We start from the raw sequence: 26,025 nt of genomic DNA, 5'->3' as shown, positions 1-26,025 counted from the left end.
TCGTACAATAAATAAAAATGAACTCGATAACTTTTCTGACCTTGATAAATTGCCATTTACATGAGGATGTGACTAGCAGTTTGAAAGAATGTACTTGAATTATTATTATATGTTATCATTATGTCAGTGGTCTAAAATGGTCAATGGTTTGGGGGCGGTGGTGGCGAAGTCGATAGGGACTTGGCTTGGCAATTGGAAAGTCACCAGTTCAAGTCCCGGCAAGACCAAGTGCTACCGAGGTGTCCCTGAGCAAGGCACCGTTCCCTACACTGCTCCCCGGGCGCTGTTCAAAATGGCTGCCCACTGCTCCTAACACTAGGATGGGTCAAATGCAGAGAAACAATTTCCCCACGGGGATTAATAAAGTATATCAAAAAAAAAATACAACGGTGCCGACAATATTATCGTTTATCGCAATAATTTCCGGGAAAATGTTTTGAACAAAATGTATTATCGTGAGAGGCCTACACATGACTTACTCCAAACTGCCAAATATATTAATTAACACACTCTCGCATACTCTTTGACTCTATTTTGGCCTAGTAGAACAATAAGCAGCAGACTTTTACTTTTTTTAATCATTTCTACTGGATTCTGCGCATGCGCAATACGGGTCGGGGATTGACCAACCGGCTCCCACTGCTCTGCTGTGGTGGGGGCGGGGAGGGAGCGGATCGACAGCTTGAGCAGCTGTCAACTCAACATTGTAAAGAACCAACCAAAAACGATCGCCGGTTCATCTTGTTTTTGGCGTGAGAATAGTTTGGGCAGCGTGAGAGCGTGAGATTGAGAGTGAACGCGTGTGTCACACGCCAGATGCGTGAGAGTTGGCAACCCTGCATGTGAGCAACAAATAAAATCACAACAGGGAGAAATAAAATGTGTGTTGAGATTCTCGTAGTGAAGAAGCTGATACAGCGTTCTGAAGGGAGTTTAATCAGGAACCATTGTTCCAAAACAGCAGCCCTCTCCTCCTACAGGGAGTTCCCCTTTGAGCAAGAGAGGTCTGTAGGTGGCAGGAGAGAGGAGGAGAGGGCAGAGGTGAGGCGGGTGAGGAGAGGAAGTGGAGGGTGGGAGAACTGGTGGAGGTAAGGTGGACAAATGCAATTATTAAGGATTCGGTATAAAGTCAGGAAGCTTAATAAATTGAGCCTCCGTTGCAAAAAATATTAGGCCTACTTAGTAAATGTTAAAATATATTAACGATATTACAGTGAGTATTAAAGAAAGAGACTATTATTTTATTTCTACCGAATTACACTGGGAAACTGCAAACATAAAACCAAGACAATTAGACCAGAACACACACACACAATTCTGGTCTAAACTGGTCTTCAATGGCATTACAACGATAAAAACGATGATGTAGTTAATCCATAGGTTAATATCCAATGGGGCTGTATAAGCAATACAACTGCAATTCCGTTATCTGCTGTCCGCTCTGTGCTCCGTGCGCTCTGGGTCCTGCAATACCATCCATCAATACTAGCCTTTTTAGGGCTGTTTTCGACAGATGAGCGTGTGTATGCCAGTTTAATTAGTTGAGCTATAGATCACCCCCAATTCTCTATTGTACGTCATAATAATAGCTACCATTTAGTTTGGACGCGATTGCGTTAATTAATAAGGTCACACTGTGTCAGTAAATACATGTGTGAGCTAGTAATCTGGTAGTGCTGCAATATTTACCTCTCTCTCGGCAGCTGAAGCAACTCGTTTGGTGGCTCGAACTTCACGTTTGTTGACACTGTCATTGTCTTGCGCGGCCGACGTGCTGGGACGGTCGGTGTTCCCGACTGCATACGTTGAGAAATCGAATATTGTGGGAACAGATCCTGGCTTCAAATCCAATGTTTTGTATTGAACCAGGCATCCAGACTGGACTTTGAGCAGCTTCTCATCCTTTAGTGGCAGCCTATGGAAATGTACTTCTTCCTTCTTTGTATAAAATCCATTTGTGCAGCCTGGGGCAATACAATAAACTCCTGACGACGACCGTTTTCTTGTAATGTAAACTACTGGTGCATTGCACGCCATGTTGTTTGTTATTGAGCTTTGGCCCAGGAAGCTGTACCCACTCAGTGACGTCACTGGAAAAGTCCCGGAGCAATGGAAGCGCCCATGGTCATTAGGCACGTATTTCAAAAAGTAAATTCGCGTATCTCGATCGTTTACATTGGAAATAGACTAGATAAATACATTTCCTAATGGTAATATTGTCGCATGGAAAGCAGTTTGAAAAGTGTTTCCATTTCCCTTTAAAACGACTATCCTCAACACAGAGAGGGTCTTCTGTCACGTTACTCATTTACATGAGACATGCTATGAAATGCTAAAGGATGAGAGGAGAGCAGTGGTGAGTAAAGAGGGGCCACGTTTCTAAATGTCTTGCGGAATCATTTGATTTTGCTTGATGATGTTAGACAACAAAAGGGCACTGTGGGAACTGTAAACAAAGCACACCGCAAACGATGGCGAGCGGGGTATCATGTGATGGTGCCTGGAACTCACTGTCGGTGAAACAGGGAGAACGGGGAAATGTGGTGGAAAGGCAGGGGCCCAACTGATAAACAAAGCAAAGGGGTAATGTACATAAAGGCCGGCTGCGTCGCTCTCATGAGATGAATAATGAGCCGGGCTGCATGTAAACTGTGGTCGGAAAACAACAAAAGCTGCTGACTAACTGTAGTGGTGTGTGGTGAGGGGGGAACGCCCTGTAGTTTGGGGTCCTGCCTGTGCAGGGAGGCCTCACTCGCCTAAACATGCTGCCTTTGTCTGAATAAAGCAAGACTGTGGCTCTAAATGCCGCTTTACATTCTGTTTTAGGGTATTCAAGCACTGCTACGGGGTTGTATCCAAGTAAAGATAGAAAAAATAACAGAATTTGAAGCTTAATCCGATCAATATAAATTAAGTCCAGGTCACTCAAGCTAAGTAAGAGACACACAAACCCTCATTCTACCTACACATTTAACATTTAACAAAATATTTTAGGAAACTAAGATCATTTTCATTATGTAAAATGACATGTTCTACAATAGAATTTCTAAGCTTATTTAGCAACCTTTGGTTTAGTTTTCAGTCATTTAAAGAAATCATTATTCGTATTATATTTTTAGGGTGAAAGAAAATAATATTGGTCTCAGTCTCTTTATCTTTGAGTATACAATTAGATAGAACCCTTGTATGGCCCCGCAAAATAAATGTTGAATACATTTTATTCAAAATGTTTCCTGAAAGTGGACCTATATTTGAATAATATATTGTAGGGCCATACCTATATAAAACATGTCTGTGAAGTTTTCTTTTCAAAATACCAAACAGATCATGCATTTTAGCCATGCCTCATTTCGCTCTATTCCATTTCTGTGGCAAATGAGCTGCAGCTGACCACGCCCCCCTGCAAAGGAGGGGGGCGAGGCAAGAGCATCATGTTACCATGCTGTTACCATGCCACGTAACCTCTCATTCCCCTGATAGGTGGAGAGTTGTCCATATAGGCGGAGCACCCCGTTTCTGATGTCAGAAAAATTCAAATCTGTATCAGTCTGTATCAGATCCGTTGCAGCCCCGTTTTTAGAGATTTGAGTATGGAGGAAAAGAGAGAGGGTTGTGTTTTCTGACACTTGGTGAGTTCCCTGACACACCGGGGACACATATTCATGTATAAAAGACGTACAAAAGTGCATTTTGCATGATAGGTCCCCTTTAACTTTCCATAATAAAAAAATGGGGAGAACGACTCAGACAGAGAAAACCTCCTATGTCAGCCACGTGTTGCAGGCACAGAGGGAGTAATGATAGCCACCCTTGAGTTGCATTATGGGAAGTTTAGGATCCATTTTTTTTGTAATTTAACCTTTATATTAGAAACGTAAAGGCACTTTATGGAAGCGCACTTCTTAACCTTAAATGGGAAGGCGTGTGGCGCAGTGGATAGAGCCTTGGTGTTCAGATCAGGAGGTCACAGGTTCAAACCCCCCAAGACAATTCACCCCAAATTGCTCCTGTGGGGATTGTCCACAGTATTGAGTATGTAAGTCGCTTTGGATAAAAGCGTCTAACAAGTAACAAATAATAATAAATGTGTACCCCATCTTCCCATTGAATGGTACTTATTTACAAATGAACAAAGGCTGCAGTCAAATGACACTAGTATTTTAACAATTTATTTGCAAAGCAATAAGTACAGGCATAAAACATTACCATAATTAAAATTGTGAAAAAGGTTTTTAAAAATGATAAGAAATAAGTGAGGAGTTTGTTCCCATCTTTGAGTCCACTGGTGTTGACTTGTTTTCTCTAATCTATAAAAAGACACTCACACTTCATGTTGAGGAAATCGCTTAATTCACTCTCCATTAACAGCAGCTTTGTTGTCCTCCTTGCCAGACCTTTTGTTTACTCCGCTAAAATACTTCTCTCTGAAGGCATTGTGTCCCTGGTAAGGGCTGAAGCGTGGGTCTGCTAGATAAGCCAGGCTGTCAAGTTCCTGTAAAGAGACAGACAAATACAGGTTATTGTACCAAACTGCCCTAGTTATTAGAAAGGAAACACAGAGAACTTCTCACACATCATATTAAGTGTGGAATACATGTATTTATTCTCATCTACAAATATATATATGCTATTGAGATTGACAGCTTATTAAATACTCTGATGAAAAAAAAAACGTTATTAAAAAAAAAAAAAGGTACAGCTTTTCCCGCCAAAAGAAGCATGTACTGAGTCAAAAGAATTTACATTATACTATTACAAAGGTTATTTAGGGGTCAAGTTAAACAATTTAACTTTTCCAGTTAATGAAGCAATTTACACAAGCTCAGTATCATATTGGCATCACATGGTTTCCATACATTTCCACTGTTTGTATATGGGAACAAGACTGCTGGTGAATATGAACCATGTACTGTATATGAACTGTTATGAATTCCTTCAGAGAGACAGTTTGTCTTGGCTGTAAGGTAGCCGCTGGTCAGCGGAGGGTTGAAGGGAGGAAGAGAGATGCTGGGAAGAGGAATAATGAAGTGAGTTGAGTTGGACGTGACGACTCCGATGCTGGGCCTGTGATTTGTCAGCAACACCTCTCTTTTGCTTGCTGATGCTGCCAAGCAACCTGGAAACTATTTCCATAACCACTCTGCGGGAGAACTCGGGGTAACGAAACTGACAACGCAACCCCAAATGAATAAGGACAGAGGGACAAAAGGACAAACAACTGCTAACAGTCGGAATAACCAATTAACCATACAGGTCTCGGATTACACACATTTAGTATAAAATGGGCAAACGAGTATGGCCACCAAACACATTTTGTCACACCCTATAAATAAGGAAATGTGAGGGAGATGTTTTTCTGCACTAGTTTAACAGGAAACGTCTTACAGCAATTAGGCGTGGTCCGCTATAGTCAAGAAACAGTGCGGACACATGCACGTTCATCGTAGGCATTCAAACACATTTAGGTGTTCACAAACACCAAGCTGTGAAACCTGGTGATTGAGTGCGGAGAGGTGTGGAATGCAGATTGAAAGGGAAAACTGTGCAACCTGAGAGAGACAGCAGTCAGATAAGATCAAACAGCTGTGTGTTTGTGTGTGCGTGTCATACAGGGCCCTTTATGGGAGCAATTTGGGGTTTTGAAGTGGAATGGATGTCAGATCCAAAGATGGATTGTTTTCCATACGATGTGTGATTAAACCATTTAGGGTTCCAGTATAAAATAAATGAGTCAATTACAGCCAGATGGCGAGGATTTACCCCAGACATAGAGACATAGAGACACCATCACTTTCATCGAGATGATAAAAAACACACAGATGTGCATACTGCATACATGCACATGACACATACTTTCGTGGTTGCGTATACAAATAATTATATAAAGTGCACATGGAAAAAAAACATGCATGAACTGGCCGGTTCACATGCTAGCATTTTACAGAAACTGAATCATATCTGTTCATGCTCACACAAACAAACACACAGGGTGGTACTATGTAGATCTCCAATATTATGGAACCTCAACTTATAACAGTATAGTACATTTAAAAGCCGTGCTTCCAATTTGATGTACGAATAAAATGAGATACATGTCCATTTGATAGCTTTAGACACATACAAATGAAAAACACAAAATGTTTTTTTTTCTACATGTGCCTTTTTTTTTTACTGTAACCAAAAAAAAATAAATGCTACTTTTGTGCCACTGTGCTGCCAAAAAAAAGACAATTCCTTTAGGAAGAATTAGAGTTATTAAACAGATATGTTACAGTGTATGTAAATTAACCTAACAAAGTCAAACACTAGCATTCATGAACACTTGGTTGGAAATGTATGATGAGTCCTTAATGTTGTATTATTTATTCATGATTACCAGTTATTTTTTCGATTCATTATTATGACTCAATATGTTAGGATAATAATAATTGTATATTGTACTTCAGTCCCGGCTTATTGAAAGTGCTTGTTTTTCTCTGTTGCAGGATAATCAGTTTATTGCGAAACAAAGAAAAGCAACAAATGCCTGTATAAGAGAAACTGGAACTTTCACAGTTTTTTCTTGAAAAATAAGCAATGTAATAACTTTATCAAAATAGTTGCCAACTCATTGATCAACTGTTTCCCCTAAAACGCAAAAGGTACACACCTCAGGGTTCTTGATCTTCTCCATGGTGATCAGGCGGCGTGAGGTATGGCTGGAGAGCGTCTGCTCACAGTTGCTGATGATCCGGAGACATGGGTTCAGAGGCACCATCTCAACACAGTATCTAGACAGGGGACAACATGCACACTCACAGTTAAACACAAGTGTCCAAAAACAAAGGATCAGAACAAAAAATCTATTTCAATGACACCTAAAAGCTAAATGAGAGGAATGTTTAATGTGAAAACAATGAACTTCCTTTCTGTCTGGAGGCCATAAACAGGCTCCTTGGATACAGACAGACTAATCCTGTCAAAATTACTACCTAACTTTGTCAACTGTCTTTGCCACCCATTCCAAGGGCTCTCCTTTCTCCCTCCGTGTCTAATTCCGTTTCTCTCCCAACAATCAAATAGCTCATTTATTGCGAAGATGAAGGTGGAAAAAGTGACTCTGGGCTGACAGGTTGACTGCTGGCTCTGTCATCACTAGCTAGGCCAGGTTAGGGCCTATTAACAGCGGATGATGTATGCGTTTGCATATTTGTGTCAGTAGCACTTTCTCCTAGCCGCCATCACAGTAGCAGCAGAGCAACTCACAGCCAGATTTGCCAGTCACTGTTTGTCTGCCCTGTTGCCATGGCCACATGTGGGCCTCTGCCGCGACAGGATGTTTGGTCGCCAGGGTGACCAACCAACGGCAATGCAGTCAGGTGATAATTCTCTCCTGTCAATCAGGAGTCATTAGTGAAGAGCCCGACATGTTGAGCTAGTGTTAACATGTAGCCGAGGCCAGGTTGTCTTTCACCTTCAGATCTTCCTTTGGAGCTGCGTGTTGGTCGCCAAATATTCCCCACCTTTTTGCAGACACAGTTTGTACCCTTGGAGGCTCACATTTAGCATGGTAGGAATCCGTTTGTTGTCGGAACAATACTGACCAATCAGTCTTGAGCAGATTTGAACAGGAAGCGAAAGAGGCAGAACACACTAGGTACCAATTATATTAGTTATAAGCTGAACATTAGCTTGATACCTGGCTACTTGTGAAATAATCCAGGCATAGACATCAATTATTGAACCTCTACATTATAGATGTTCAAGTTGCTAATCTGACTGCAAACACCAGTGGTGAACCGTCAGGGCCTTCAAGGTATTCAGTGAATACCATGGAACACTCAGATAAATCATCAAATTAATTATATAAATAAAATGAATAAATGAGTCGTATCTGTGTTGTTGATCTGTAATATTACAGTGTTACGTTGATTTGTTTGTCTTCCTTGGTCCATGCACTATGCATTTCAGTGGTTTTGTGTTAGAAAAAAAAGCAACCAATCAGATATTGTTCTGAGTCTCTGGGAAGAATGTCCTTCAACCAAGGTATTCTATATCCTTGATAGAATGCCCTGGCCCTTATACTGAATGAGAGCGTACGTTTTGATTGACAGTTTGATCAACCAATCATATATTGATTTGTAGCCAATGGGCGTATTCTTTCAGAGTTTCCCTCGGTTCCAGGGTACTCTAGAACAGTGGTTCCCAACCTGGGGGGCGCGCCCCCCTTGGGGGGGTGCCAAAGATCGCAGGGGGGGGGCGCCAGGCCTCAGATGATTTGAGGCCAAATATCATATTTAGATTATTTTTTTTACAATTTTACAAATTCAAGTTAGTAGCTATTATAGGCATTTTTTTCTTTAATAGAAATGTTTCTTCTGCCCGTAAAGTGTCCAAACCGGGCTTGTCTGGATAAGCGCATTTTTAAAACATAGTCATTGTCCATGCCGGTTTCAGTTGGATTATTTGTCACAGTTGCTCCAATCAGATCGGTCTCCTACATTTTGTAGATTATTTACGACTGTTGAATCCACATAAACACATCGGCAAAATCCAGTTTACTTTGAGCATGTGTTTTAAACAGTTTAATCCCTTTGCGAATTGTTTCCACTTGCGCCGTCCTTTAATTTCTTCATACAGCGGGAATCCAAATGAATGAATCCTGAGTCCAATAACCATCAAAGTCACTCCAACAGTGCTCCTTAATTACGCTTTCATCCTCCTTTAACAAAATACTTCACATTCATCCAGTTTGTGACAGTAGTTGTAGCATTTTTGAGACTTTTAAACTTTAATTACCGCTGTTGCACCCCCCCCCCTTGTGTGTGTGTGTGTGTGTGTGTGTGTGTGTGTGTGTGTGTGTGTGTGTGTGTGTGTGTGTGTGTGTGTGTGTGTGTGTGTGTCTGTCTGTGTGGGGGGGGGGGGGGGGGGGGGGGGGCGCAAAACTTCCAACAGGAGTCATTTGGGGGGGGCTCTTGGGAAAAAAGGTTGGGAACCCCTGCTCTAGAAGGCCCGTAAGTTCACTGGCTCGAGACAGAGGATCTAGATAAATGCAACGTAGCAATTCATTTGAAGTTGTATTGGTTTTTACGTCTAAATGGCAACAGGTGAAGACGATGTTGTTGCGGAATTGTTGTTAGTTCAGTGAAAATATGGACATTATAAAAAAAGGCCGTCCAACGCAAAGTGACTGCCTCCATGACGTCCGTCTGACTAGAACACCCGTATTTTGGAATCCGGTTGGGTGTGTCTACAGAAGGTCCAGTTGTGATAGACATGGTTCGCCACTGGTAAACATGAACAGCGAAAAAAAGATACGGTGCAGAATGCAGATGCATGCACAGCTGTGGTCGCAACGACTGTGAATTCCAGCATTACCGTTATTGTCCAGAACTCAGCTCACAGCTTTATTTGTCACACTTAATCAAACCGTATTTAAATTTTTGGCCTTGCAACTGCCTTTGCTTTGTCCAATAATTTAGAGGTTATTATCCCACAGGACACATTTAAATAGTTATAGGATGTATACTGTATTTACACAACACAGGTTTAAAATTGATCAAATTAATGTTAAATTGATATCATTAGTCCCATAGTATTTCAAAATCAAGCACATGTATGCTCTCAATTTTAACATGCATATTCTGATTAAAAAAAAGCAGTGGCATGCAGCCTCTATGTCCAGTATCATTAGATGAATTCAAAAACAATTCAAAAACGTCCAGACATTTATACTAAGGTGAAAAATGATGATCTAAAAATAAAAAACATGGCTCATTTAGACTCATTCACACATATCCCCTAACTCCTGACAATACAAGCGCTTCATTTCTTCTCTTCACTTGTTTATGTTGTAATTAGGTAATTTTATGGCTGCGATGACTGATTTAACGTCATCTGTCTTGATACTTTTTCCTCTTTCATTTATTTTTAAAAAAAGGGAGAAAGGGAAGAGAGTTTAAGGGGCCTGGTCTGGTCTAGACGACGTCGTTTGCTGACAGGACTTTGTGTCACCTGTCATCGCGCACACACACAAACCTCCCCATTCTCTTGAATCAGACAGACACACACAATCCCCACTGTTTCTACCACAGCGATGGACGCAGATACACACACATGTGGGGGTGACAGAAACACGATATCTCCCCCGTAGAGCCCCAGATTAGACCCAGGAGACAGGCTACGTCTGGGCTCACACACACACACACACACACACACACACACACACACACACACACACACACACACACACACACACACACACACACACACACACACACACACACACACACCCACACACACACACACACACACACACACACACATACACACACACACACACACACACACACACACACACACACACACACACACACACGACTTGCCTGACCCCAGACGTTTATTTTGGCACAGCGCTCTGACAGGCACTGGTAGATGAGTAGCAAAGACAAATGTGTGAACATGATGACACAAATGTATGCATGGGCCCATACGCAAGACCACACACACATGTGTTCCGATGCTTACATACAGAGACAAAGGGAAACATATCTGCAAGGTGTGAGTAGATACAGTCTGCTTGCTTTTCCTCTCACATACTATAAAAATAGAGTATGAATGGTTATCTCATCTTCTCCTGGTCTTATAATCAGCGAGCAGAAGTAACTCAAGCCCAGCAGGGATTTTTGTTCCTTCCCCAAACATCCGCTGTGTGTTGTGGTTTACACCTTTACAGTCAAACACCTTTACTCCGAGTCAGCACTTCACTTTGTGCTATAGTGCACAGAACATTTAACAATGCACAACTTTGTTTCAGAAGAGCCGTCTCATGGAACCCACATACAAAGGAGCCGACAGTTGTGGTTTACTGGGAAGCAGCTGTACGAGCGGGGAAACCTCAACACACCTGTATACTTCTCTGTATGAACACCGTCATTCACACAGGTGGACGAGGTTTTATAGGAGAGGGAATGGAATATTTCTACAGCTAGAGGGGAAATGCTGGAGGGTAGAAAGTGGAAAAGTAGGGTGGAAAAGTCCTTGTGTGCCAGTCTGCTGGACTGAAACATCTACACAGCGTCAGGTCTTTAAAAGCACTAAGCAGCTCATTAACTAGTTTCTCATTATTAAACTAATTCATACATAGACATCCGTTACTGTATGTGTTTAATGTACACTACCCTATAAATTAATCGTCTTTCAACTAACCATGTTTACATTATAATAAGTCTTTGTTCAAAATTGTGGGAATTAATCCGGCCAAAAAAAAGATTTTCAATGTTGTATGTTGCCCTGTTCTAGAAGCCTGTTTCGTGCAGTTCTGGTTTATGCCTGCCCCCTATTGATGCAAATTAATATTTTGAGAGAGGCACCAGCAGGAGGAGTTCTCAATATAAACCAATAAGGACACAATAAACGTCCAATTTAGTGATGAAATATACAGCTACATGCACACTAAAGCATTGGTTTGAACAATCAACAATACATTCGTCAAAGACCCAGTTTGACTTTACTTATAACAGAAATGAATAAGCTTTAAAGTGCTGGATGGCACTGTGATAGCCAATGACAGCAAACAATAAAAAGGGCCTTATTATGCGTATTTTCAGGATCATATATTTGTATTTTGTGCCTCTACATGCTTTAATGTTCAAACGGTCTTTATTTTTCTCATACTGCCTGTGCTGCAGCACCTCCTTTCAACCTCTGTCTGAAATCAGAGCCCAGTCTGCTCTGATTGGTTAGCTGGCCGGCTCTGTTGTGATTGATCAACCACTTAGAGATGTCCCGCCCCTTACTCTATAACATACATGTTGGAGAGCTAGCCAATAGAAGTGCAAGTGCTACTTAGTGATGTCACTGGCTGCATCTCACTTCTCTTATTTTTCATTTCCTCGCTCCTCTGTCCCACCGGAAGTTGATTTTTCTGCTCCATCTTGAGTAGCGTCCCAATGCCCTTATTTGTGCCGGAGGAGCGAGGAGCGATAACGGAGGAGCAATAATCGAGGAACCACCAGACCATCTTCCGGTGAAATCCTCAGCCACTCGCCCCGCCCCATACTGTGTATCGCTCACTGATTGGACGATGCAGCGCATGCACTAATCTGTTGCTTCTTGACATGAGAGCAGTTTCCCAGCGCAGTGAAGAAAATACATGAACCTCACGGGAGACACTCCTCAGTTTATACCGTGTTTTGTTTCAATTAATGTATCATTTAGTTACAAATATGTGATATATCTGAACAACAAAGTGGACAATCCAATGAATGTTAATCCAAATGGTTTTGATAGATAACATATCTCTTTTTCTTCTCTCAATAATTGTATTTCTATTGTGCACTCTAATCAATATTAATCAAACTATTGTTCGTTTATACATTTTAAGAATGGCGTTTATCTTTTTTGAGAATGAGTTATTTTATTTTATTTGGGTCTACAACAGATGATACTATGGAAGCCCATTTCCGCCACTTGAAAAAAATAAAATCCCCATGAAAAGTAATAATTATGAGATAAAAAAGTCGAAATAATGAGATAAAAAGTCATAATTATGAGATAAGAAAGTCGAAATTATGAGATAAAAAGTCATAATAATGAGATAAAAAGTCATAATAATGAGATAAAAAGTCATAATTATGAGATAAGAAAGTCGAAATAATGAGATAAAAAGTCATAATGATGAGATAAAAAGTCATAATAATGAGATAAAAAGTCATAATTATGAGATAAAAAGTCATAATAATGAGATAAAAAGTCATAATTATGAGATAAGAAAGTCAAAATAATGAGATAAAAAGTCATAATAATGAGATAAAAAGTCATAATTATGAGATAAGAAAGTCGAAATAATGAGATAAAAAGTCATAATAATGAGATAAAAAGTCATAATTATGAGATAAAAAGTCATAATTATGAGATAAGAAAGTCGAAATAATGAGATAAAAAGTCATAATTATGAGATAAAAAGTCATAATAATGAGATAAGAAAGTCGAAATAATGAGATAAAAAGTCATAATTATGAGATAAAAAGTCATAATTATGAGATAAGAAGTGCGCATGCGCTGCAGTGGCGCTGTCTTTAAAGGTCCCTTCATCACCTTGCTGCTCTCCACCATGCAAACGGCATCTAGTCCTAAATAAGGTAACTATTACAGGTGACTTTTGTAAATGTTAGATGTTACATATAGCCTATATTGCAGCTAAACTACAACAATGCAGTTTATAGCTTTGACATTACCTGTTATGAATATAATATATATAATATATATGCCTATAGTTGTGTGGTAACGTTCACGGGTTAGAGTTAGAGCAACTCACAGCAGCAGTATGCCTACACTATTGTCATTAGTGGCGTGAACGTTACCACAAAACTATAGGCATATATATTATAGTTCATAACAGGTAATGTCAAAGCTATGAACTGCATTGTTGTAGTTCATAGCTGCATAGGCTATATGTAACATCTAACATTTACAAAAGTCACCTGTAATAGTTACCTTATTTAGGACTAGATAGATGCTGTTTGCATGGTGGAGAGCAGCAAGGTGATGAAGGGACCTTTAAAGACAGCGCCACTGCAGCGCATGCGCACTTCTTATCTCATAATTATGACTTTTTATCTCATTATTTCGACTTTCTTATCTCATTATTATGACTTTCTATCTCATTATTTCGACTTTTTATCTCATAATTATGACTTTTTATCTCATTATTTCGACTTTCTTATCTCATAATTATGACTTTTTATCTCATTATTTCGACTTTTTTATCTCATAATTATGACTTTTTATCTCATTATTATGACTTTTTATCTCATTATTTCGACTTTCTTATCTCATAATTATGACTTTTTATCTCATTATTTCGACTTTTTTATCTCATAATTATGACTTTTTATCTCATTATTATGACTTTTTATCTCATTATTTCGACTTTCTTATCTCATAATTATGACTTTTTATCTCATTATTTCGACTTTTTTATCTCATTATTATGACTTTTTATCTCATTATTTCGACTTTTTTATCTCATAATTATGACTTTTCATGGGGATTTTATTTTTTTCAAGTGGCGGAAATGGGCTTCCATATGATACAAATGTTTATGTTAGTAAATGTGTACTAACAGAGGCGGGGGACAGAGCTGGCTGCTGTCAGACGATTAGCTGTGCGGCGTCATCACAAACGGACGTCGCTTCACGTGACGCTCCGAGGAAAGGACGTTCCATTGCTCTTAAAACTCATTTCCCTGCTTCTTCTCCATTTCTCGTGGTTTTCCCATGGAAAATACGCAAGTGAGGGACGCAAGGATTGAAGTTAAGAGAAGTGAGATGCAGCCACTATGTCGCCGAAATCAAAGGAGTTCAATCAAGGCGTTTCAGGCGGGAGGGAGGGTGTGTGGGAGAGAAACATCCTCTGGCGTGCACTTTGGGATTTTAGCCTTTGCAGACCATTTACATGCACAAAAACCTACACCATACTACAGGAAAGGGAAACCCAATACATCTAAATAAGGTATTTTAAGTCAGCATACTCACTCTGGTCTGTAAACAGGCAGCCAATAGACCAGCCTCCCGCCCAAAACCAGGTGGTGGGCAGAGAAGTTCAACAGATCTGTGAAGATGTCACTCAGGTGGTACGCCTGAGTGACAGGGACGTGAGACTCTTCATAGCTGGGCAGAAGAATCAAAGAAACACAAACAAGTTTGGACCAGGGCAAAAAAACCTTAACATTAACAAAAGATACAAAACATTTCAAAGTGTTTCCGATTTTTAAGTCCACCTAATTAGGAAATTGTACTTACTAGATTACAATACAGTCCAACTAGAGTAAATAAGTGATACTTAATGCAGAGGAACAAATGTTGGTATGTTTTGAGCATCAAGTGAACTTACATGGCATCTTGGGGTTTGATCACGTCTTTGTGAGAGCCTGTTCTCCTTGTGGACTCACGGATACCATACGGAGCTGAGGTCAGAAAAAAATAGTTTATCCCATTATGATAGCCAATTTAATATGTTTGCACTTGTGTAGCTAGAGTACATGCTTGCTGCAACTCTGCTTCAGTGAAAAAAAAGCTATTGATTTATCACAAGTTTGTAATACTAAAGACCTACGATCAGTGATGATGGCATCAAACAGAGCCGCCTCCCTCCACACATGCTTGGACGCATCAGACACCATGACGTCTATATACATGTCCTCTGTTCCATACTGCCGCAGGTTGGCTCTGATGTTCTCGTCAGGTCCTCGCCACGTCTTGTTTTTACGGCTTGACCGACCTGAAAGAGGAAGGCACTTTGAGAAATGTTGGATAGCATCTGAAATTTAGAGCAGGTTCCGGCCACTGTTGGTTGTGAACGGAGAAATGACCTGATACAATATCTCAGAATCAGAACACTTTATTTAAATATGTAATCTATAAATAAAACAAAATAATAATATTTGTATTTTATACAACACAAGTGAAATTTAAATGTGCAAAAAGAAGGTAAAGGAAGCTAAGTAAAATGGTGCACATTGTACTACAACAATACAAATGTAAACACGTGTATAACAATAGATACAGTGGTATATTAGTGTTATAAAGATATGAATGATGAAACCAAACTATTGCGTGAATAATTGCACAGGTTTTATCTGCAAGCTTGAATTAAAACATAACCTAAGATGAAGCCAGAAAAGAAAATAAGCTCCGAGTAGATTTACCTCTACCATGAATAGTGTTGTAATCTATATCCGTTCCACAGACGTAGGCTCTAAAATGAGAACATGCTACCAACAGGCTCCCTGAAAACAGATCAAAAGACAAAAACAAATTAATTTGCAAAGATTTCTCTTAATAAGTGATTATTTATATATCTATTTATTTGAGTGAGAGTCATTGACAGGATCATCTCACCTGTGCCAACAAACGGGTCAAAGACAAGGTCATTCTTATTGACCTTGGCGTGGTTGGCCATGATGAATGATAGTCCAGCATCCATACTGGTGTTTCCTATGAAGTGTCTGTTCTTCACGCTGTGGGAGCGAATCAATTCCCGCTGTCCATCCGCTATCTGTCGCAGCAGGGTGTAAAGATGAACAGTGGTTAGTTGCAGATCACCTCTTATCAGTTGAATGCAAACAAATGTCAAATGTATCTCACCCATCGACCGAAATAGATGTAGTTAGGATGCTCGGGGATGTCGTTGGGGTCTGTGCCGTAATCTTCCAACAAACAGAAGATGTGCTGAGGGCTCTTCAGGTTCACTGTCCCTTCAAACGGAAGATAGTCCATGGACTGGCGGAAAAATACAAAACATGACATCCTGCACACACATATAAATACATGAAGGCAATCAAAGATACTAGGACATCTAAATACTCACATCAATCCTTTTGATTCTGTCCTCAAACTCCAGAGTCTTGTTGAAAGTGTACACATTGATTCTGTAAGTTGAGTCTTTGCACATGAATGGTGACTATAAGGAGAAGAGCACAGATAGAAAATAAACATATTAGCTTACAACATGTTTGTTTTTATATCAACAGCAGGGTCTGTCCAACACCATATCATCACAAACCATGTTCTCTGTTGGGTACTTCAAGAGGGATGTTTTGAGCTCACTGTGCGTTTTGCCGTGGCCCCAAAGTTCAAAGGCAGACCTGAAAGCAAGGATAATGCAAAAATTACAGCTACATCTTGACTACTGTGGCACATGTTCAGATGGATGCCATTATATGCTGCATGTTTAGGCTGTTGCATTACTACGGGTGAAAGACCATAAAGCAAAAATAAACTAACTTAACAACTAAAACGTACTTTGCACAAACAGATCTGGCCATGACGCCGCGGACATCCTCCTCGGACAACCCATCTAGACACCAGAAAGGAGTCTTGAGAGAAGAGACAAGAAGAAACCTTCATCATAAATCATCAAAGCCAATAAATGTATCAGTTGGGTTTTGGAAAATAAAGATTTGTAATAGGTGCTATTGATCTGCAAACCTTTTCTTGGAAGTTTCCACTATAATGGAACGGCTTTCCTCTGAGAGCCAGCAAGGACTTAATCTCCTGCAAGATCAGAAATCACAATCAATTCAATATAATCTTCATGAGTAATTATATTATTTCATGAGTAATATCAGTGGGGATTCCTGTAGAATTAACCAAATAACACAGGCGCACATATGTAGTTCCAGCTGGAAAAACAGTGTGTAAGTGTGTTATTCTTGAGTGACATCAAATCTTAAACGTTATCACACTGATTTGACAGTTAGCATCTATATACAATGATATATGATTAGCATGTAGCTAACGCAGCAAACCACGTGAGGAGGGACACTTCTCTGACAGATTTTACAAACGAAGAACTATAAACATTCGTAATAGTCAGACAGAAACTGAGAGTAATTATATAAATTACCGGCAACCTGAAGTCCAGATTATCTTGGGCAAGATGTAACAAATACTTGAGGCATGATTGACGGGTGGAGGTCGCCATATTTGTTGCGGATTCAAAATACGTCCGACTTGAAACCAGGGCTGCGAAAGAATAGTACCGATTGGGTTCCAAATTACCATAAATGGAAAGGCATGTTATTTTTCTTTCAGTGTAACTACGTTGTATGACATTATATTGTGGAATGTGTATGTGTTATGTGCGTATAGTATACTGTCTACACTACAGGCGGTTAAACCAATAGTTTTACTATTGCTGCTGTCCATTTGAGCTGTTTAATGAAATTGGGTAGACTGGTCGAAAATGTTACTGTAAAAAAGTTGGTTGGTTCGCGTGATTTACCAAAAGAGTAACCGTCGCGCCGATAATCATTTGTTTGTCAACATTCACTCAGTCGTATGCGCTTTATCATCTATTCCTTCCTAGGATAAACTCGCTTTCCTTGACACCTTGTCGTTGCCGCCCTATCTGGCCAGTGATTGGCTGTTCGGAGCTTCTCAAACACGCCATTGGTTGAGACAGATTTTCATCAGAGCGATTTTTGCCTCAGGAGAGAAAAGTATCAGCACTCTTGCTTCTGTCAGCGGTGACTACTCCAGTATTAATGCACGTGTGTTGTTTGCACTTTGGATAAAATAAAACCTCATTGCAGATGAAGTGAGGATCGAGGCAGTGAGTGATATTTGAGTTGAAGTATGTTTTATAATTGTTTACTCCAAATCTCTGATAGGTTGTAAAGACATAGGTTGTGTTATAAAGCAGGTTGTATAATTCTTGATCTTAATTTTCTTTAGTTTAAATGAATTGTATTGTTGTTGTTGTTGTTGTTGTTGTTGTTGTGGGTTAAATCTGTCAATACTCCCCATAAAAACCCAGCAAACAGGACAACGTCAATAATTAGGTAAATAATGTAAAGCTTTAAATTCATAGAATTTTTTTTCTCTATTATTTTTGTAGATTATTTAAGGAAGTTGATTTTGAAAATAACAATTGAATGAAAACAGCAATTGGCTAATATTCATTGAGTGATAACATTGCAGTAATGTGTGTATACCATACCAGTTAAAGCTTTGTAATATTCTCTTCATTAGAGACAGTGATGGGGACGAGCAGCCAGAGCACCACCATCATAGAAACTGAAGATGACATCCCCAATTCCAATCAGTTTTGCGATGAAGCTGCAATGTGCATTGTATCTGTGAAAGGCTTAAAAGAGAACTGGCAGAAGTGGTCCAATGAGCACCGGGAGTATCAGAAGCTCAACCCCTTCAGCCACGGCACCAGGCCCAGTGTGGCGACCCCCCAGAGAGGCCAGGACGACTACGGGAAACCCCTGCAGGGCTCCATGACAGAGCAGAGGGGGAAGGATGCTCACACACATATAAGCAGAGAAGTTGAGGAGCTGTGTGAGGTGATCAGGAACATTGGGGAGCCAGGAGACAACGACGGGGATGGAGGAGATGATGGGAAGGTGGTGACCGTAGACTTTAGGAAACTGTTCGAGCATTATGTGACCATCTCTAATAAACTGGTGGGGGTTCTTCTACGAGCGAGGAAGCAGAGGCTGGTTGACTTTGAGGGGGAGATGCTTTGGCAGGGGAAGGATGACCATGCAGTTATCACTCTGTTGCCGTGATCAGAACATTTATGCCTTCATTCAACTTTCATGCAGAAAATTGAGTGGCAAGTATAGAGCTACTTCATGGCAGCACTCATTGTGGTATTCATATATCAGAAAGATTGCAATATTTGTATTTAAGTTATGTAATGATGCTCCTATTAAGACAGAAATGTTTGATTTGAGTTGCTCACACAAGGAAAACACCTCCATTAGTATATGAGACATATTTTCTCCTCATGCTACAAACAATCTTCTAAAAATGTAAAAAGTGCAGAAAAAGAAAACTCTGGAACAAGAGTTATTCAAAATGATAAAATACAACTATAAAAAACACAAATAAAGAGAAACAGAGTGACAATGACACAGCTAAGATATTGTAACCAAATCAACCTAATATGTATTCTAAGTGGCTTCAAAATGTTTACAATTTTCATGTTTACACTATTTTACTAAATTTCTCTGTGTTGCTTTATCAAATCTTTGCCAAACAAATACCTTTCACTATATTCCCTTTGCTAGGTTTCTAATGTGGTTGAACTAAAGCCAAAGAGAACATGAGGCTGCCTGTGACAGACAATATGGTGCTATAGGATGAACTTGATCCCAGCGTGCTTGAGAGCATGAATTTATTACAAGTGTGCTTTGTAATTTAACCCTTTACGGTTTGAAATTTCGTACACCTGCACCACACTGAGATAGATGTACAATAAACTACAAATGCTGCTCAAATGAAATGCACTATAAGCTATGCACTGACTGATAAATGCCATATTAAATGCTGCTTGTAAAAGTTATTTCTTAGGATAAGGCAGTAGTAGATTGTTAAATTTGCAATAACTGCTTTCGGTATTATAATAAAGAAATGAGTAGTGCCCTGTCTGTTATGCTGAGTGTGGGTGCTTTGTGAACTGTAAGCACTGGCTGCTGTAGTTAAACTAATGACTGAAGAGAGGAGTAAACGGATACCTAGGACTCACTGCATTAGGAACACACTGAGAGCTGGCAATTTATTATTTATTCTTAGTTAAATTAATTCTTAAAGTGCATACAACATCATACAGTATATACAGTATGATGTTTATTCTTTACATTCCCTAGTATACAGCAGTTTTGTCATAGCATACATATTCACTTCATTCACCAACAGGTTAGTTCAAATCATTAACTTCAAAAATCCTCAGAATTTCATGAATATGTAGCTGCTATTGCTGTAAAGGAGCCCTACAGTACATAGTTAATGAAGATGTTACTCTGTATATCATTAAATAAATACATTAACATAGCTGAGGAACTCACAGCTGTCCAAAATGTTATATCAATATATGAATAACACTAGTTCATTTTCCTTACTTATACTTTTTCTCAGTTATACATGCATCAAATCTGATTTCCAAATCATTAAGCATATCAAGGTATCAAAAACAGCTTGTTATTCATATGGGCTTTATATTCTTGTACTCAACACACATTCACATTCAGTAAAAAAAAAAAGAATGCCTCCTTTGGTGTTAATAGTTGAAACAGGTGAATATCACCGTTTGCTCCTTGGTCCATACAATACGTGCATTTTTATTACGTCCGATATTAAAAAAGATTGAATGATCTTCTTCTGTAAAAACATTTGAAAAAAAAACGTGTGTCATATCTAACACATCTCAAGTAGCAAGAAACACGATTCGGCTTCCATTACTAATATGTCACCAGTTTAAAATACTTATTCATTACAAGCCATAAATATTAATATTAACATAAATTAACATAAATGTTAGCGTGTATCATCAAACATGGCATCTTCAAGAAGAAAGAAGTTAAAAGTCAAGAACTGTAAGTATTGAAGGTGTGTGATCAGTTTGTGTCTCCTTTAGAGTTGAGAAGCTCAATCAGCTGGTCCGCCTGCAAAATATTAAAATGACTGATTTAATTCAAGTCTGAACTGCTGATTCCAATATTTGCAGATTCAGGTTTTTGAAGGTGGAACTTACTGTGATGAACCAATAGGAGTTGAGTCTGTAGAAGAGGCGGGACATGAAGCCCATCTGACTGGCAGGCGCCAGGACATGAAGGTGTAGGTGTGTGACAGAACAGAAGGGGGGCCAGTGGAAACCAAACCTGCAGACAAAGGAAAGAGCTGTATTGCACACATGCTCACTAGCTTAAGATATGACAAGTTTTAAAAGTTTACACAGTTTAAGTGTCCCTTTAAGATATGTTATCTATTTATTTTAGAAGATGATCCATTTCTATTGGGATACTGTTAGGGTGTACTGATAGTATAATGTTTGTTATCTTTGAGCTGTATCAGACTGTTGATTGTTTGCTTGTTCATTTGACAGTCACAGTGATGATTATTGTGGTGGTTGGTTGTAAAGGGAAAATAAACCTTAAATTATCCGTCAGACGCTATTGGATAACAGACATACTGACCTGGACCATGACCTGCTGATCAAGTGACAAAAGCTGCATCACTGACATTTAAGGAATGTTTTCAAATAGTCCCATTGTAGCAACTAAGTACCACTGAGTCGAGCTTACCTGACATCATTGAGGTCTGTTATGTTGTTTTTCTGGAGGATCTCCTTCCCTGTCTCGATCATGCACTTCACTGGGTATGACAACCAAAGCTTGTGTTACTTTTTGAACATAATACACTTTTCCATTAAAAATACAGCACAGCAACATATTTAATTTAGTGGCAAATAGTTAACACAAGTTAAAAGTTCCACTTCACATTATTAGTTAGCTATAAAGTGCAGCAGTCTGTAAATAGTTACAAGAGCAACCCTTACACAGGCATAAGCAATAGTAGCAGTAGTAGTGTAGCTAAACCTTACCCAAAGGCACGTTTTCTTTGCTGAGTGATTTACAGTTTCCTACATGTTTGGTTGGTACGATCAGATAATGGTGAGGAGCTCCAGGTTTGATGTCTCTGAAACATGAGATCTCCTCATCCTGCAGCAGAGAGAAATAATCAAGTCATCAAATACAGATGAATGGATCAGCTTCAGGAATAGAAGCAGCGTAGTAGGGTGAAACTAAAGTGTTTACTGAAGAACCAACCTGAGTTTTTGACTACATGTCAGTTACCCGGGTAAATGTCATTTAAGCTTTATCTCTCCTACAGCTGTGGTTTTAAAATGGAAAGCTCCACTGAGAGTAGACACAATTAATACGTAACAATAACCTTATGGGAAACACAAGCAGACAACTATAATCAATAGCATTAATTATATAAAATAATTTCTCAGTAAACTAAGATGGTCTCAGAGAAAATCACACTGCAACTCTAGCTATATATTCACAAAGTCACTATTTGTCACAGGGCTGCTTATTAACACAAGTGTTTTGCAAAGGCAGCAGGCTAAAGCTAGCTAGCTTGACACTCAACATTATTTAATCATTGCCATATTCTCACACAGTGAAGAAGCTCCGTTCCCATTTCTTTGTTTACAATCTTGCAGAAAATACATTTCTTCTCATATCCTTCAGCTGGGTCGTTGCTACTTTTGGAAACATCAACCTGAGCCGGTTGTGCTGCTTCGATTTCTGCCATTGTTGTGAACTGTCAAGAGAAAGTCCTGCACAGTCTATCCCGGAGCTCATCGAGCTCACAAAGGGAAACTAAAAGAGTGTCGCAACAGATTGCAATTGTAAGGGACGAATGCTGCCACCAGAGAGCGACGTGGTTCAATATATGATATTGACTTACAGTGACTTATTTTACAGTTCTTTCTAACTTTTCGCTCCCCCTTTTTTGGAATTATGGTCCTTTTGTTTGACCTAGCATTAGCCTTTTGCTAATTATCTGAACAAATACACGCTTTTTCCCTCTGGGACAGCTCCCGTTGTCCCAGGTATGGCACATTGCTGGCCAACTGTGTAGTTTGTTATGTTTTCTTTTTAAAGTACTTTTTTTTTTTTTAAATGCTGTGCAATTGTTGTCAAATTGGCTTGTATTGTGTTTATTTGTATGTGTTTTCTTAGTGAGCAGTGTGTGAAGCTTCCAGGGCTAACAAGGCCCCAATGAACATTTAAGGCAGGGGGGTCAAACTCAATTTCATCACGGGCCACATCAGCATTATGGTTGCACTCAAAGGGCCGGTTGTAACTTTAAGACTATATGAAAATACATATATAAATATATCATATATATAAAATAATGTATTATATTACATTATTGCCTCTGCATTGGATTATTATCGGATAGGGTAATAATAACTTCATAAATAACTACGACTGAAAGCAGAAGTCTAGGGCAAATAATTGCAAGTCTCTTCAGTGAGAATGTCACAAAATGATTTAAAAAGAAAAGCAATCAGAAAAAAAGTCAAATTCTGAGCTCCTCTGTAAATCCGTATAATAAACATATATATATTCTTTGCAAGCTCTTGTGGGGCCACATAAAATGAAGTCGCGGGCCGGATTTGGCCCCCGGGCCTTGAGTTTGACACCCGTGATTTAAGGCATAGAACCACCTCTTTTCTTCTGAATTGTACTGTATTAATATCTCAATTTAGGTTGTTCTGTTTGTGCAGGTCATTGAGCGGGGTCATTTCCATGCATGGTGTCCTGTCATGTAAGCTTGTGGCATTGCAGCTTTGATGGGTGAGTAGGCTTTCAGCTGCCTGAACATTTACAGCAAACATGTTGTTTGCAAGTTCACAATTCACAATTGTTCTCTACAGTCTCATCCCCTTTTTACGTTTTTGTGTGATTATTTATCAGGAAAAGGCCTATGTGGTTGTTCTCTTTATCGCAGCATCAATTTGTGATGAGAGCATAGACTGTATATATAAAGGATGAGAGTCACAAAACTATGACAATTCAAATACAGTATAGTCCAATCCTGTTTTTGCATTAAAAACAGCGTAGGCTACAATGCCACACAATGCACCTGAGGTGGAGCATGCGTGGAAGTTGTGTGTGAAGTCTGAGAGCGTGTAGCTCCCGTACCAAACTTTTTGAGAAATCAGGTTATGATCAGATGAGCAAGTTGATCACTCAAAGTTTATAGCGAAATACGATGTGGGGAATGTAATGCCACCGAAGAAACCAAACAAAAAGGCTAAAGTGCCATTGAATGAGAGCAGCGGTCTTTCGGGAGTGATTGACACACAAGCAGCAGAGGAGAACGCCATGGAGAGCGGGGCCTCGCAGGTGAACCACTCGGAGCTGGCGGTACTAATACGCTCCATAATAAGAGAGGAGATAGGGGCTGCTTTCGAGAAATTCCAGCCGCAGCTTGATGCTTTAAAGGGAGAACTTGACTCATGTTGTCAGAAGCTCGGTGATATGGAGGAGGGGATAACCGACATGGATTGTAGGGTTGCTATACTCGAAACCGCAAATGGCAATCTAATGAAGGAAAGCAAAGAGTTCAAAGACAAAATAGAGAGGATGGAGATTCAAAGCAGAAAGTTTAATCTACGTGTGATTGGACTGAAAACGGACATTGAGAAGAGCGATCCCATTGCCTTTGTGACAAACTTTTTAAAGGAGGTGTTCGGAAGTGAGCTCTCATGTGAACCGGCAGTCGAGATTGCATACAGGATTGGGCAGGGGACTGATTTGAGACCCAGACCTATGATTGTCACTATGCAGAGATATCAAGCTAAGGAAGCTATCTTGAAGCTGGCAAGAAGCAAGGGAGAGATTCTTTTCCGTGACATGCGAGTGAAGATATTTCCTGATATTACTCCGGATGTTGCCAGGAAGAGAGCCCTATTCAATGACGTCAGGATGAAGCTGCGCAAGGCTGAGGTGAGGCATGGGCTATTGTTCCCCGCAACGCTCATCGTAACCTTCAATGGACAAACCAAACTTTATCGGGACTGTAGTGAAGCTGAGCATTTCTATAAAACAGTGATAAGCCCGGTTTCAGTTCAAACCAGAAATGAAGGTGGGAAATGACTGATTGACATCACCAGATAGATGGTATGATTATACATATAGGAGAAGAAATTAATTGTATTATGAAAATGGAAATTGTTGCAGTTTTGGTGATCTCCACAATTGTTTTATTTTCTTGTGGGCCAATATTCACTGGTCTATGAGTTATCTACTCATTTATTTGAAGTTATTTACTTCATCATCTGCGAGTATGAATTTATGTTTATTAGATTTTGAATAGAGACAAATTTCAACTTGTCTCTATTGTTGTTTATTCTTCCTAAAATGTAATTGTGATGTATTGATTAGATCTAGTGTTGCGAGACATTACCATGAATATATTTCATACTATTATTTAAAATGTTCGGGAGCTACCGTGAAGCTCGTCTAATTGAGCGAGTGAGTATGCACATTTATAGCAATCTATGTGCAGATAAATGTTGGGTTATGTATGTGATGGTGTGTGTGGTTGAAATTGTGTTACATGTATGTTTTAGTTCAGCTCTCATTTTGATAGGAAGTGAAAAAGAGATAACATTTAAATTGCCATCTTAATGTTGAATAAGTTACCAAGTAAAGGGTTTAAATTGGCTCACATACTGGTTGCAAATTAATTTACCTCACTTGAAACCTTTGTTGGTAGGATGTTGTTACAGACCTCCAAATGCAAACTTAATTTATTTAGACAAATTATGTGAAATGTTAGACAAAGTTTGTGATCTTGACAGAGAGATTTATTTTATCGGAGATTTAAATATTGACTGGAATATGTTGCACTGTGCCCTTAAAAACAAGCTGCAGACAATAATTAATACATGTAACTTGGTACAAATGGTGACTAAACCTACTAGGATATGCATCAAGAAAGATGGGTCAAAAAGTGCAACTTGTATTGATCATATATTTACTAATTTTAGCCATGTATGTTCTCAGGCAATATCAATTCCAGTAGGGTGTTCTGATCATAATTTAATAATTATCGTGAGAAAGACAAAGGTGCCAAAAGCTGGACCAAAAGTCATTGTGAGGAGATCAATGAAATATTTTAGTGAAGAGTCATTTATCCAGGATGTTCAAATGATATGTTGGAAACA

At 39.4% G+C, this 26,025-nt stretch overlaps 3 protein-coding genes across 4 annotated transcripts; 1 reads left to right on the top strand and 2 right to left on the bottom strand.

The window, feature by feature from the left end:
• Positions 1–4,155: 4,155 nt before the first annotated feature.
• On the bottom strand, positions 4,156–17,500 carry trmt11 (tRNA methyltransferase 11 homolog). 2 transcript variants are annotated; one of them, XM_034102639.2, is made up of 13 exons: positions 17,389–17,500; positions 16,971–17,036; positions 16,785–16,858; positions 16,546–16,627; positions 16,351–16,443; positions 16,128–16,262; positions 15,882–16,038; positions 15,689–15,769; positions 15,097–15,261; positions 14,875–14,947; positions 14,517–14,651; positions 6,650–6,770; positions 4,156–4,492 (listed from the first exon to the last, which is right to left on the bottom strand). In XM_034102639.2, exons 1-13 carry the CDS (start codon positions 17,464–17,466, stop codon positions 4,352–4,354), a joined length of 1,401 nt encoding a protein of 466 aa, XP_033958530.1. In that variant the 5' UTR covers positions 17,467–17,500; the 3' UTR covers positions 4,156–4,351. The 2 variants fall into 2 exon arrangements, with proteins under 2 accessions (XP_033958530.1, XP_033958531.1); XM_034102640.2 differs by having other exon boundaries at positions 15,695–15,769.
• Positions 17,501–18,076: 576 nt separating this feature from the next.
• On the top strand, positions 18,077–19,060 carry LOC117460637 (actin-binding Rho-activating protein). The gene is made up of 2 exons (XM_034102192.1): positions 18,077–18,117; positions 18,516–19,060. The coding sequence occupies exon 2, from the start codon at positions 18,524–18,526 to the stop codon at positions 19,058–19,060; it is 537 nt and encodes a 178-aa protein (XP_033958083.1). The 5' UTR covers positions 18,077–18,117; positions 18,516–18,523.
• A 978-nt stretch (positions 19,061–20,038) lies between these two features.
• On the bottom strand, positions 20,039–22,920 carry hint3 (histidine triad nucleotide binding protein 3). Its single transcript, XM_034102671.2, has 5 exons — positions 22,458–22,920; positions 21,877–21,994; positions 21,578–21,647; positions 21,028–21,154; positions 20,039–20,938 (listed from the first exon to the last, which is right to left on the bottom strand). The coding sequence occupies exons 1-5, from the start codon at positions 22,593–22,595 to the stop codon at positions 20,891–20,893; spliced, it is 501 nt and encodes a 166-aa protein (XP_033958562.1). The 5' UTR covers positions 22,596–22,920; the 3' UTR covers positions 20,039–20,890.
• Between the last annotated feature and the right edge of the window lie 3,105 nt (positions 22,921–26,025).

Source organism: Pseudochaenichthys georgianus, chromosome 16 (genome assembly GCF_902827115.2).
Source record: "Pseudochaenichthys georgianus chromosome 16, fPseGeo1.2, whole genome shotgun sequence".
Lineage (NCBI taxonomy): Eukaryota > Metazoa > Chordata > Actinopteri > Perciformes > Channichthyidae > Pseudochaenichthys > Pseudochaenichthys georgianus.
The sequence above is the reverse complement of the archived record's forward strand: the minus strand, read 5'-3'. Positions and strand labels throughout refer to the sequence as shown.